This window comes from Molothrus ater, chromosome 28, assembly GCF_012460135.2.
Source record: "Molothrus ater isolate BHLD 08-10-18 breed brown headed cowbird chromosome 28, BPBGC_Mater_1.1, whole genome shotgun sequence".
Lineage (NCBI taxonomy): Eukaryota > Metazoa > Chordata > Aves > Passeriformes > Icteridae > Molothrus > Molothrus ater.
The window spans coordinates 2,801,226-2,815,606 of NC_050505.2; the positions used below are offsets into that span (position 1 = coordinate 2,801,226).

General features: G+C 61.4%; 1 protein-coding gene across 1 annotated transcript; it reads left to right on the forward strand.

The window, feature by feature from the left end:
- Nucleotides 1-1,586: 1,586 nt before the first annotated feature.
- ZNF703 (zinc finger protein 703) lies at nt 1,587-4,570 on the forward strand. The gene is made up of 2 exons (XM_036396658.2): nt 1,587-1,864; nt 2,433-4,570. The coding sequence occupies exons 1-2, from the start codon at nt 1,652-1,654 to the stop codon at nt 3,810-3,812; spliced, it is 1,593 nt and encodes a 530-aa protein (XP_036252551.1). The 5' UTR covers nt 1,587-1,651; the 3' UTR covers nt 3,813-4,570.
- Nucleotides 4,571-14,381: the final 9,811 nt, after the last annotated feature.

The following is a 14,381-nucleotide window of genomic DNA, read 5'->3' on the forward strand; positions in this document are numbered from 1 at the left end:
TTCACCCCCCTGCAAAACTGAAGCCCCAGGGATTTTTGGAATTAATTCAAGGATGTCTGGAAAAGGTAACTAGAAATAGGAAGTTAATTGTTGGAAGTTAATTAGTTATACAACAGCCTGCGCTGGCACCTGAAGATTTTTAAGACTCAGCAAACCAAAGAAAGGAGAAAATGCCTGGAAAAAAGGAGCTGTGGGTTCATAAGGGAATTTCACTTTGTGAGAGCCCTGAGTTAAGGTCAGCCCCTCACCTTGGGTGGCACCAGGAGGGGGCACAGGTGTTGGCTGGTGGCAGGTACAGGCCCTGGGTGCAGCTTTGGGTGCAGGACCCCCTGGCACAGGGGTGCTCAGCTGTGCCAGGCTGATCTTATCTAAGCCATGCCATGGCAGCTGTGCCATGCCGTGATGTGCCAGCTGAGCCATGATCAGCCATGCCAGCCGAGCCGTGCCATTCCAAGCTGTGCCATGGCGTGTCAGCCATGCCAAGGTGTGCTAGCAGTGCCATGCTATGCCCTGCTAAGGTGTCCCAGCCAAGCTATGCCCAGGTGTACCAGCGCTGCCATCCAAGCCATGCCATGCCCAGGTGTGCCAGCAGTGCCATCCCATGGCATGGTAAACTGTGCCAGCAGAGTCATCCCATGCCATATCATGTATGTCATCCAAGCCATGCCATGGTAAACTGTGCCAGCAGTGCCATGCTGTGCCACACCATGCCATGCCGTGCCAGCAACACCATGACATGCTGACCTGTGCCAGCAGTGCCATGCCATGCTGTGCCACGCTGAGATGTGCCAGCAGTGCCATGCCTTGCCATGCTGTGCCGGCGGTGCTGTGCCATGCCGTGCCACACCATGTCAGGCCGAGCTGTGCCAGCAATGCCGAGCCATGCCATGCCTTGCTGTGCCAGCAGCGCTGTGCCATGCCAAGCTGTGCCATGCCTTGCCGTGCCAGCAGCGCCGTGCCATGCCGAGCTGTGCCATGCCATGCCATGCCAGCAGAGCCCTGCCATGCCGAGCTGTGCCATGCAGTGCTAGCAGCGCCGTGCCATGCCGAGCTGTGCCATGCAGTGCTAGCAGCGCCGTGCCATGCCGAGCTGTGCCATGCCATGCCATGCCAGCAGTGCCCTGCCATGCCGAGCTGTGCCATGCCGTGCCAGCAGCGCCGTGCCATGCCGAGCTGTGCCATGCCATGCCATGCCATGCCATGCCAGCAGTGCCGTGCCATTCCGCGCCATGCCGAGCTGTGCCAGCAGTGCCACGCCGTGCCAGCAGCGCCGTGCCATGCCGAGCCGTGCCAGCGGCATCACGCCGCGCCGTGCCGGGCGAGCCGCGCCAGCCGCTGCCTCTGCCGCTCTCGGGCCGGTGCCGCGGTTCTCCCCCGCGCGGCGGCGCGGGGCGGTGGCGGCGGAGCGGCGGCGGCTCGCCCCCCCCACCGGCGGCTCTCCCCGCCCCGGGGGCCCGGCCGGGCGCGGATTGGTGCGCGGCGCCGGCCCCCTCGGAGCGCGGCCGCCATCGGGGCTATTTGACGTGTCGGTGGGGCCGGGGAAGGGCTTCGTCTCGCCGGGGCCGCCGCCGCCGCCGCTCCGCCGCCCGCCCGGCCCGGCCCGGCCCGGCCCCGCGGAGCCCGGGCACCCCCCCCCTTTCCCCCGCCCCAAATGAGCGGCGCTCCCGGCGGGCCCCGGCCGAGGACCCCGCCGAGCCGCGGAGCCGCGGCCGCCCCGTCGCCCCGGCCGCCCCCCGCCGACCCGCTGCGCCAGGCCAGCCGGCTGCCCATCCGCGTCCTGAAGATGCTCAGCGCCCACGGCGGCCACCTCCTGCACCCCGAGTACCTCCAGCCGCTCTCCTCCACGCCCGTCAGCCCCATCGAGGTCAGTGCCCGCCGCCCCCGACCGCGCCTCGCACCCCCGGAGCCGCGCTCCCGGTTCCCCCGGCCGGCTGCTTCCCAGCCCGGCGCTCCCGGTTCTCTCCCAGCCGGGCTCTTCCCGGTGCTCCCGGCATTCCCGGCCGCCGCTCCCGGTCCCCCCGGCCGGGCTCTTCCCAGCCCGGCGCTCCCGGTTCTCTCCCAGCCGGGCTCTTCCCGGTGCTCCCGGCTTTTCCCGGCCGCCGCTCCCGGTTCTCCCGGCCGGGCTCTTCCCGGTGCTCCCGGCTTTTCCCGGCCGCCGCTCCCGGTTCTCCCGGCCGAGCTCTGCCCTGCCCGGCGTCTCCGCTCCCCCCACCCCGTTCTTTCCCTCCCCCGCCGCCGCCGCAGCCCCGCTCCCCCCCCCACACCCCACCCGGTCCCTCTTCCCCCCGGCCGGGCGCGTCCCCCCGCCCCGTCCCCCCCATCCCCGCGCCCTGGCTCGGTGCCGGGCCCGGCCCCGGGCTCTCGGCGGTGGGGGGAGGCCGGTGCGGGGGCGCCGTCGGGGTCCCCCCTGACCGGCTCCGCTCCGCCCGCAGCTGGACGCCAAGAAGAGCCCGCTGGCGCTGCTGGCCCAGACCTGCTCGCAGATCGGGAAGCCCGACCCGCCGCCCTCCTCCAAGCTGAACGCCGTGGCGGCCGCCGCGCCCGCCGCCGACAAGGAGCCCTCGGCCCGGCCCGCCGCGCTGAAGCCGCCGGGCAGCGGGGACGCGCCCGCCGAGGACAAGTCGAGCTTCAAGCCCTACTCGAAGGGCGGCGGGGAGCCCCGCAAGGAGGGCGGCGCGGACAAGGCCGGCTTTCGGGTGCCCAGCGCAGCGTGCCCGCCGTTCCCCCCGCACGCCGCCGCCTCCTCGCCCGGCGGCTCCCGCGGGGCTTCGCCGCAGCACCCCGAGCCCAAGGGCGCCGAGGAGAAGAAGGAGCCCGAAGGCGGCAAGCCCAGCCCCGAGGGGACGGGCGGGGCGCTGGGGCGCGGGGTGGTGGAGGCCGGGGCGCACGGCGAGCCCCCCTCGGGCCGCAAGTCGGAGCCCCCCGCGCTGCCGCCCGCCGGCCATGTGGCCCCCGTGTCGCCCTACAAGCCGGGCCACTCCGTGTTCCCCCTGCCGCCCTCCAGCATCGGCTACCACGGCTCCATCGTCGGCGCCTACGCCGGCTACCCGTCCCAGTTCGTGCCCGGGCTGGACCCCACCAAGCCGGGGCTGGTGGGCAGCCAGCTGCCGGGGGCGCTGGGGCTGCCGGGCAAACCGCCCAGCTCCAGCCCGCTCACCGGGGCCTCGCCGCCCTCCTTCATGCAGGGATTATGCCGGGACCCGTACTGCCTGAGCTACCACAGCGCCTCGCACCTGGGCTCCAGCAACTGCTCCAGCTGCGTGCACGACCCCGGCAGCCTCAAGAGCGGATACCCCTTGGTGTACCCCACGCACCCCCTGCACTCGGTGCACACCACGCTCTCCTCCAGCGGCACCCCCAGCCTGCCCGGCCACCCCCTCTACACCTACGGCTTCATGCTGCAGAACGACCCCCTGCCCCACATATGCAACTGGGTGTCTGCCAGCGGACCCTGCGACAAGAGGTTTGCCACCTCGGAGGAGCTGCTCACCCACCTACGGACCCACACGGCCCTGCCGGGGGCCGAGAAACTCTTGGCGGGTTACCCTACCTCCGGGCTGGGCTCTGCAGCCTCCTGCCACCTGCACCTCCCGCCCGCCGCCCCCGGGAGCCCCAACACCTTACCGGCCTCGCTCTCCTTGAGGAGCCCACACACTTTGGGACTAAACAGGTACCACCCCTACGGCAAGAGCCACTTGCCCACGGCCGGCGCCCTGCCCGTGCCCTCCTTGCCGGCTGCCGGACCTTACTACTCCCCGTACGCTCTCTACGGCCAAAGACTCACGTCAGCCTCGGCTTTGGGATATCAGTAACCGGCTCAGCCCCAGCCCTCCGCGCCCTCCTTGGACTCTGTATTTATTACTGTATGTTAGCTTAAAGCTGGGAATATAAGTGCATTATACACCAATGAATCAATGGTATGCAAAAAAGTCTGTGTCCCAAAAAAAAAAAAAAAATAATAACCCGAAAAAAAGAAAAAAAAAAAAATCCCCTCTTTACTTTGCAGGTGTGGGGCTTTGGTTTTCCCCTTCTGTTTCTTTTGAATTTTTTTTTTCCTTCCCCTTCTTAATTTCCCCCGAGAAATTCTTGCATGACTCCTGCCACACATGGAAAAGCAAAAAAAAAAAAAAAAAAAAGCATTTTCCTCCTTCCCTTCTGCGTTTTATCGCTCTGGGATTCTGTTCTCTGCATTTGTAACTTGCAGATGTAATTTTTTTTTTTGTAATTTTTTTCTTATTTTTAATCTTTGGGGTTTTCAAAATTTTTTTTTTCGTTTTAAAAATTTTTGTGGTTTATTTTTTTTTTTTTAATTTTACTCTTTTTTTTTTTGGTATTTTTTTTTTTCTTTTTGCCCTGTGTCCGGGGCCGGGGGGGGGGGCTACACCGGTTGGGTGATGCTCACCCCAGGCCGTGCCCCGCCGGGGGCTGCAGGACCCCGCGTGTCCCCCCCTTATGTCGGTGGGGGGACCGGAGGAGCGGCGGGCGCAGCGGCAGGACCGGCGGCCCCGGGCGGGCGGACGAGCCCCGGTAAGTCTGATTTTGTTAATAAACGGCTCTTGGTTGTAACCCACGCTCTGGTCTCGTCTCGTCCCTGCCCGGGGGTCCGGCGGGGTCCCAGCACCATCTAGCGGCGGCGGCGGCGGCGGCAGCGGCGGTACTGGAGGAGCCCCGCGGCAGCGGCGGCACCGGAGGAGCCCCGGGTGCGCTCCTGGCGCGGCCCCGCGGGCTCCGCGCCCCCGTCCCCATCCCCGCGTGTTCGTGTCCCCAGGCGTGGCGGCGGAGGGAAGGTTCGAGAAGGCGTTTAGCGGGATCAGAGCGGTGATGCCCGCGGGTGCTCACCCCCTCCCGGGGTGCGGTTTTGGGGGCGCAGTTGTGTTCCGGATCTCGGTGCGGGGGGGTCCTGCTTGCTCCCGTTCCATCTTTGTGCGGGAGGAGGGTGATGGATGGCTCTGACATGGTCTGGCTCCATCCCCACCGTGCCGGGGGGCTCTGCCTGCTCCGTGCCCCAAGGAAGGTGCTCTCACTCCAGCTCTGGGACCCCCGGCCAAGCTCCCCCTGCAAACCCTGCATGCCCCATTGCCCCACATCGCTTATTCTTTTTCTGCCTCGTTCGTGTTGCATTTCAGTGAGTCACGCAATTAATCCCTGTTAATTGCCTTCTCGATGTTGCTTTATGCCCTGTGTTTAAATTCCTTTGTGTCCTTTGAGCTGAAAAATAACGCGCTGAGAACAGGGACTACTTTTGCCAAAGGGATTTTGATTTCCCTGCCTATGCCTGAGCGTGGCTGCGGGCGTGCGGCCGCTGGGAGGGCCCAGCTGGGGTTTCCTATGGCAGCAGGAGAGATTTGGTGGTCCAGGGGCCAGTTTGGCTCCATGCTGAGCTCCCCAAGGCTGGTTTTGGGCGTCTGTGGCTGCCCCTTGCCCTGTGTGGACGTGGCTGGGCTCTGGTTGTGGCCGTGCTGGTGTTGCTCCTTCCAGGTGGGATGTTTGCTGGATGAGGGCTGGGGCTGGCACATGGGGGCTTTGCTGTGGGTTTTTGCTCTATCCTGTGGGCACAGCAGGAAGAGGGTGCCCGGCCCAGGCTGGTGCAGCCCCTCGGGTGTCTCCTGTGTCCCTGCTGGATGCTGAGCCCTGTGGCAGCTGATGCTGGCCATGGAGCAGGGTGCCACAGGCGGTGGGTAGAGCAGCTCCAGTGTGTTCTCTCTGCTGGCATAGGAGGTACCCAGACCCCCTGGCCCTCGGGAGCATTGCTTCTCCCTGGATGTGGCCCCCGCTCCCCGCAGTGATGCCGCTCGGTGTCGGCCTCGCTTGGGCACTGCCAGTCCCCATCATAAATCCTGGCTGTGGCTTCGTGCTAGGGCCTGTCTCAGGTTCCTGCACTGGAATTTTGTCCCACCATGCCCATCCCTGCCTGTGGCTGGGCACCTCGTGCCACGGGGTGGGAAGATGATGCCGCAGACCCTCGAGGTGCGGTAGCCCAGTGCCGAAATCAGCGCACCCGGCACAGCTGCTCCGGGCTTTGGGGGCCGTGCCAGATCCCAACCATGGAGCAGCCAGGGCAGAGAGCAAGGGGGTGCACAGCCTCATCCTGCCAGAGCCTCCTCCCAGAGCTGCTGGGCAATCCCTCCTCACGGCAAAGCTCCATCCTCTCTCTCCCCCAAACCCTCCCCGCGCCAGGATGGTCCCTGCTCCAAAACGAGCCCGTGCGCCTTCCCTTCACCCACAGCAGGGCTGGGTGCTGCCTGGATGAGTTCTGCTGTGCAGGAGGTTCCCTGAGGAATATTTTTCCCCTCCCTAAGGACTGCAGCAGCGGGGCCAGACCGTGTAAACACCGCGAGTATCATCTGATAGCGGCGGCACTCGGGCTGAGCTGCTGGGGAACAGTCGCGTTGCCAATATATTAAATAATTCCCTGTGTAATGTATGCCCAGGTTATTGCGGAATTCATTTTATAATAAGAGCACTGGGATGCACTTTATTAATCATTCTGTCTAACAACCTGCACTCCACAGTTTCGGTTTGATTTGATTCAATCCTGTCTTTCTGCAAAATATATGGCTGAGTGGGTCGGATAATGTATGGCTTAATTTAGAGTTGTATGGGTTTGAATTACCATTTTCATAATGTGCTGTGCATTAATGTGTTGCATCATTTATACAGAAAAATGTGCCAGGTTTCAGACCTCTCCAGGAGGCAAAAGTCACCTAAAAGGGAACGCGAAGAGACAGAAAAAGACCTTTTCAAATCCAGCTGGGGCTGGGGGGACACCAGTGGGTGTCAGACGCGGGGACAGCAGTTTTGGGGCTGTGCTGGTGGCTCCTTTCCCCGTGGCACAGCAGCACCTTCTCCAGCTCACCCCGAGCTGCCGGGGACCCGCAGCGCTTGACTCGCCGGTGACCCCGGTGCCGCCGAAGTCGCGCCCACCGCCACTCGCGAGGAAAAAGCTCTGATTATCCAAATACAGTCATTAAAGGGGAAATGTGTTTTTAGGACTGTCAGGGTGATTAATGAGGGTTAGCAATCCTTGCAAATGCACTTGTTTAGTCTAACTGGCAGCCTCTCCTTTCCTATTGATTTATGGTGGCAGTTGCCGGGGCCGCGGTGTGTGTGGAAGGAGCGGGGCTGCACCGGGGCACGGCGAGGGGCCCGGCCGAGCAGCACGGCACGCTCTGCTGTGCCCGAGGCAGCTGAACAAAGGCAACATTATCCCCTGTGCCGGGGAAGGAATGACTTGGACGCACACGCCGAGCCGCTCCGCGTGCCTTATAAATATCCCCGTCTGTGAAGGCCGAAGCCCAGCTGACCACAGCCACGCTGTCCGCCCAATAAATGCGTGAATGAAAGAGCCAGGCCCTATTTTTTCTTGTTGTTTTCCTTCCTCTCCTGCACAAAAATCCCCGATGTCTTTTAGGTGATGCAGAGGTGGCTGCCCGCAGACGTACAAGGCGTTTCAGAGTCCGGAGCGGAGCGCGGCGTCCTCGAGGGCTGGAGCCTGCCCAACGGGTCAGGTCGGGATGCAGAGCCATGGTGGGTGGATGAGAAGTTCCTCAGCTGCATAAAGCAGCTTTTCTTTCCACGTGAGCACTGGTGGAAGCCACGGAGAACACGGGCTCTGTTTGTCCTGCAAGCCAGAGTGGCGTGGACACCTCCTGTCCCCCCAGCAGCATCCCCGTGCCCAGCCTGGGGTCAGTGCTTTGCTTTGGGGCACACTTGGTGCTGCATGAGCTGAGAGCAGACCTGGAGGGACAGAGCCGTGCTTGGAGGTGGCAGTGGAGGTCCTGTGCCAGGCTGTGAGCTGGAGCTCTGCAGGAGGAGCAGCTGAGCGGTGACACGGAGCAGCCAGGGCAGTGCCAAGGGGTGGAGCTGTGTGTGCCCACCAGAGCCTCACACTGCCCTGCTGTGGGGCCACCTCCAGCCACTCCAAGCCGTGGGACAGCACAAGTGACAAGAGGCTGGACGAGGTGAGTGGAGAAGGACAAACACCTCAAGGCGCCAAAGCCAGAAGAGTGTGGGAAGCACCCGGGGCACTGCAGTGGTCAGGAATGCCACAGATGGGAGTGGACTTTCCTCTGGCTCTGGATAACGGCTGAAGAGCTGCTGCTGCCTCTGCCCTGGCCATGGATTGGTGTGTGCTGCAAATCCTCCAGCAGCTCTGGTTCCAGCTTCGGCAGGGACACGCTGACGTGTTCCTCACCACACCAGGACGCCCGGCCTTGGCTGGTCACCAGTGACCCACGGGAGGTCCCCAGTGTGACCACAGCCATGGTTTCCCTCTTGTGCAGAGTGACAGTCCAGCACAGGGCCCTGGCAGGTGACAAAGCCCTGGGGCCACAGCCGTTTCCTCGCACAGGTTGACACAGGAATGTGGCAGCGATCCTGCTCGTTGTTCCTGCAGGCCGGGTCACTGTCACCCTCTGTTTATTGTGGTGACAAACTGAGGAGTGCTGATCCTGACACACCAACACGTCAGCTGAAGCTCCCTGGAGAGCAGGGGAGGGCACTCAGCTGACAGCTCCGTGCACCGAGCAGGGTCCTGGAGCCTGAGTCCCAATAACACAGAATTTACACAGAATTGACACAGAATTTACACAGATTTACACAGACCCCTGTGTTTTCTGAAGGTGCTGATGGAAACCTCCGGGAGCAGCTTTGCCATGACTTCATCCCACCTTCCAGCGTGGTGCAGGGAGACAGGACAGGAGGATGTGACCCACGGGGGAGGTGCCTTTGCCAAAGGTGACGGTGGAACGCTGACCCTGTGCTGTCAGAGCTGGCCCCAACGGGCTGAGCAGAACTGGACAGGACACCCAACACTGTGCAGGGTGCAGCGTGACCTCTTCCAACACCTTGTGGTCCCAAAATTCATGGATCCCTCCTCCTGACCTGGCAAAATTTGGAAGGAGATGAAGGATGCAGCATCCTGGGCATCTGGTGGCTTCTGACAGACCCTTCCTACAGACACCTCAGTGGAACAGAGAACCAAAATGGCCTTTTTTGTGTCCCCCACAGCTGCAAAGGTGCCCACCACAGCACCACTGGTGCATCCCTGGGAGAGGGAGATGCTCCTGCACCAAAGAAGATGGGGAGCAGTGGGAGCCTCAGGTCCTGGTGCCACCTCTCCATGAGCAGCTCCTGCAGGAGGGGTGGCTGGGGGGCTCTGAGAGAGAAGGACAGGACAGAGATGGGGACTGTTAAAGATCTTTCTTGCTGAACCCTCACCGTCTTCTCTGCACCCAAAAGATTTGCTGTGTTTTCCTCTCTGGATGAGAAGGATGGGGCTGCTCATCACTGAGGATGGCATCCAGGCCAGGAGCTCTGCTCCTGTGGGCAGAGCTCCTATCAAAGGGACTCCTGGTTTCTGCTGGAGCAGTGTTGCCTTTGTGGGGTTTTGTTTTGTTCCCATTCCCTGCACAATCTCAGTAACACCCAACGGGCTGGAGAAGGACAGTGCCCCTCAGAGGTGAGAAGAGCCCTGTTCTGGGCAGAATGGAAATGGAGCCAAAAGCCTTTCCTTGCTTCTGGGGTTCCCACAGTCTCTGGGACTCTGCTTGGGTTTTGTTTTGGGAACAGCTGGGATGGATGGGGCTGGCTGGGTGCCTGCTCCTCTGGCTGCAGGGATGTGCTCTGTCCCCATTGCTGCTGCTCCTCGATAATTCCTAAGCTTTTCCAAGTTGCTGTGCTGTGTCCTGCAGCACTGGGGCAGCTCGGGGGGGGTCCTACCTAGGGAACAGCTCAAGGGGAGCACCAGGATCCAGCACCTCTCACTGGGATGTCCTGGTTTGGGGCAGACCCTGAGCCCTCCTGGCCGTGGGGAGCACTGGGACTGCTCTGCTGGGTTTGGGGACTGGCTGTGAGCACTGGGGTGTGCACAGCACCCACATGCTGCAGGTGAGTCTGGCTGAGATGGGGGCCAGGGCAGGGCTGGCAGCTCCAGCAGAGAGCAACAGGGAGAGCTCAACACCACAACCAGGAGTGGGCAGTGGGCACAGCCCCCCACCTTTAATCACACCCCAGATGGTCACAAGCCCCAGGGCAGCCATGGGCTTGGGGGGACAGATCTCTGGGTGTTGTGTCCCTGGGGCCAGCACGGTGCCAGGGATGCTGCCCCTGCTCATCCCTGTGGCCCTGCCCTTCTCCTGCCACCAGGAGCGGCCCTTTCATCTCTGGGGGAGGTACAAATGGAGCTGTCAGATGCCATCAGCCCCGTGATATGACAGGCTGTGGGGCCGGGGCCCCTCGAACAGAGCAGCCTTGTCTGTCAGAGCCGCCTGACACTCCCCATAATGGCCAGATGGATGAGACTCTGAAAGTAGGGCCCGGCGCGTTTTCAACTCTATTTTGGGTGAAAACACTTCTTGAAAGATCTTGAAAGGAGCTGGCAGTTTAGTAGTTCAGATGATTAATGAGCACTGGCTCTGGCGGGTGGATTTCTCGAGCCGTGCCAGCAGCTGGGCTGCTCCAGCGGGCCAAGACACGCCGAGCTCCCCCCGGCCCCCCTGGCCTTCCCGGAAATGACACCGAGGCGACAGGCCCTGCATATGGAAAAAGTTAAATATAAATTACTGCTGAAAGAGGCCGAGCCGAGCCGAGTTAGTTAAAGATGTTTATGGATTCAGAAACACGGGCCTGCATATGTATTTAGGGATGACAAATGTGATTCAATAAGTCAGGAATTTCTCCGTGGGCTGAGGCGGGACCCGCGCGGCGCGGGCGCTGCTCTGGGCCCGGCAGCTCCGTGCCATAAATCCTGCAGGCAGGCTCCTCGCTCCTCCCCGGCCTGCTTGGGGTTGATTCTCGCCTTTTCCCTGCAGCTCACCAAGTCACAGAAGATCCCAAACCGTGTTTGGGAGCAGCCCTGCTCCTTCCATGGGTTTGGGGGCATTGGGAATACCCATGGGGGCACTGGGGGCCACGCCGCCACCAGTGCCAGGCACGTCCCCGTCCCTGGGCTCTGTGTCCCCCCCAGAGCTGCTCTGGGAGCAGCCAGGCCCTTCAGCACTGCCAGCAGATGATTAACGACCGACAGCTCCAGAGCAAGTTTGGGGTTTGACCTGGTGCTTAAGGAGTTCAGCCCTAATTCTGCAGCCCCTTCACGTGGGGCACCTGGGGGGCACCCACCCAAAGTGCCCCCTGTTCCTGCTGCTCTTGGGGTGCACCACAACAAACCGAAGCAGGAAGCCCCTAAATTAAACTCCAGCTGTTGTGGTGGGGGCCTGGCACGGATGACAGGTCCATGGTGGGGGATGCTGGATTTGGATTTAGGGTGACAATCCCCAGCAGACCTGCAGCAATGGGCAGTGCAGGAGCCACCCCCTTGGCTCCCCTCATCCCACACCTCTGGGAGGCTCAGAGGGAAATGCCTTTCGAGGGGTCAGCGCCCGGCCAGGCCTTGGACCCACATCCACATTCCTTTGTCCTGATTTTATTCGTTAGCAACATTTGGCCTGGATATGGAGACAGCTAATGAGGGACGGAGTTTATTGCAGTTTGATTTTTCTGTTAAAACAATACAATAAAATAAATGCACTTGGAAATCTGGTCTGTGTTTGTACATAGGAGATTTATGGCTCTGAAGGCTTCCAGAGAGACGCAGCCTTTCATTCCCTTCCTTATTGGAACAGATCATGTTGCAGAGTTTAAAGGCCTCTGGAGCTGTGATTTATTTGAAGGGAGAAATAAGGGAAATCCAACTATCTGTTCCCTGGCTTGGATCATCCAGTAACTCCCAGCCAAGGGGACGGATCTGCACCTCCTCCACAGATTTTTTTTTCTTTTTTTTTTCCCTCCTGTCACTTACATTATCCCGCTCTAAATATATCACCGAGCCAGGGATGGCTCCTGACCTGGGCTTCAGCACCTCACAGAGGTTTCCCCAGCCCTTCCTGGAATCCCACAGATAAATCTCTCTCCTAGAGCCCTGTCTGAGCTCCTCCACGCTGCTGATGGGACAGGACCTGCGTGGGGCCAGCTGCTGCCTTGATCCAGAGCTGAGGCAAAGGCAGGATCTTGGGGTTATCTCTGGATTCACGTGATAAATTCACATCACCTGTTCCTGCTCCACTCCATTGCTGCTCTCCTAGGCAGAGAAGAGCACGGCAGCTTAGAACCAGGTCAGGATTTGTGCCTGAAAACCTTTTCCATGAACTTGGAAACTCAGCGGGATGATGCTGCGGCTCCCACGCTCCTGGGGCTGCCACAGCCACCTCCCTTCCTGCCACCCTCATGGAGGAAAACTGTGTTTTCCCCTTCTCTGAGGTTTCCTGCTGCCCAGGGACGAAGCACCTGGAAGGTTCTGTGCTGCTGTGGCGCACCCCAGCCCATCCCAGTGGATCCTCCCAGCAGGAGCAAGGTGAGATCCTTCCCTGAGCCTAAACCAGACATTTTGGAAGCCTTTACAGGCCGGAGCTTTGTGGGTTCTCCTGCTTCTCCCAGGTATCTCCTGGACTTCTGGAAATGGTGTTGGTCCCATCAGCACCATCCATCCATCCATTGCTGTGCTCTTGGGACACGGTGAGAGGAGAATTCCCTTCTCCATCGTCACCATCTCGCTGTGGCTCAGGGAAGGAGTGACAGGTTCCCAGCTGGGGAAGGGACCTGGCTGTGACAGCCACTCTCCTCCTCCTGGAGCTCCATCCCAGCTCCTCCAGCCCATGTTTTTGGCGGGCTGTTCCCTCCCCCTGCACACAGACGGGCTCTGTTTGCCATTAGCTCCCCCCCTCTGCCCCAGGAGCCCGTCCCAGCACTAATTCTCACGCATGTTTCGGGTAAATCTACTTTCTTTCCCGGGCTGAATTGTGGTTTCCAAGCACCATTAATCATTTCCCTTTAGAAAACAGCATTGGGGGGCTGGAAACACATTGCTCCTTTCTTTACTGGGGGATGACCTGGCACGCTGGCACCCGGCCACGGGGCTGGCGCCTGTGGGACGTGGAGAGCAGCCTCGGGGAGAGCTCCCCTCCCGTGCTGGGAACTGGCTCCCAGTGGGATCACCTCCCCCAGGACAGAGCCCAGCTCCTGCCCAGGGGCTCGGGAAGGAGGGGAGGAAAAGGCTGGGAATGCCAGTTCTGTAGGGCTTTCCCAAGAGCCTCCTCCCAGGGGCTGCTCCCTGGGAGCTCGGTTGTCTCCCTGCTCTCTGCCCACCTCACACACCCCTCTCCAGGACCCTCAGCTCATTATTTTGGAAGGAAGGAAGCCCCCCTGCCCTGCTGGTCGTGAGGAGGGGGCACAGTGACCACGTGTGAGCTCCGGGCTGTCAGGGGATGATTAATGGCCAACGCCACCGAGCTGCCCGGGCTGCCAAGGGCTGCATTGTTAGAGCTGACACGGAACGAGCCCCGACACTCTGCAACACGGCTCTGCCCCATAATCAGCAAATAACCTTCCATGGAGGGAACTGGGGAAGTGCTCCCCCTCCCAGCCCCTGCCCTGCCCTGCAGCTCCCAGCTCCTTCCAGGGATTTCCCTCCTTGGGATCCACTGCTCCTTCAGGTTTCAGCTAGGGGACAGCTGGGATGGGATGGGATCCATGGGATGGGATCCATGGGATGGGATGGGATCCATGGGATGGGATCCGTGGGATGGGGTGGGATGGGGTGGGATGGGATAGAACTGGAGATGGAGGCAGAATTTGGGACAGGATGGGGATAGGAATGGGGTGGAACTGGAGATGGAGGCAGAATCTGGGATGGGGTCGGGGACAGGATAGAAATAGAGATGGAGACAGCAGTGGGGTTGGGGCAGGACTGGCGAGCAGAGCTCTGCCCCCCCTCTCCAGCTGCACAGGTAACCTTAAACGCCAGAGCAGGAGCGCGGGGATGGAGTTTTTCCAGCCCTGTTCGCAGCTGTCAGGCAGTGATTAATGGCCAACAGCCTCGGAATTGCCTTTATTGCCAGCCCGGCATTGTTACAGTGACAGCTAACGAGGGCAGACAGGCTTTACAGCGCGCCTTGCCCCGCCCCGCCGGGCCCGAGCCGAGACCGAGCCGGGACCGAGCCGAGACCGAGCCGAGACCGAGCCGGGACCGAGCCGGGACCGAGCCGGGACCGAGCCGGGCCCGAGCCGAGACCGAGTCGAGACCGAGCCGAGACCGAGCCGGGACCGAGCCGGGCCCAAGCCGGGCCCGTCCCGCCCGGGCCTGCCCCAGGGCTAACCCAGCTGTGCCCATGGATAACCCAGCTGTGCCCAGGACTGTTCCAGCTGTGCCCATGGGGAACCCAGCTGTGCCCATGGATAACCCAGCTGTGCCCATGGCTATTCCAGCTGTGCCCAGGGCTATCCCATCTCTGCCCATGGCCATCCCAGCTGTGTCCATGCCCATCCCATCTGTGCCATGGCTACCCCAGCTATGCCCACAGCCATCCCAGCTGTGCCCAGGGCTAACC

What these genes read in the sequence shown, in the direction of transcription:
- ZNF703 (XM_036396658.2), top strand. Translation starts at nt 1,652, where the DNA reads ATGAGCGGCGCTCCCGGCGGGCCCCGGCCGAGGACCCCGCCGAGCCGC. An exon ending in CGCCCGTCAGCCCCATCGAG is followed by an intron (nt 1,865 to 2,432) that starts GTCAGTGCCCGC and finishes CTCCGCCCGCAG; the next exon opens with CTGGACGCCAAGAAGAGCCC.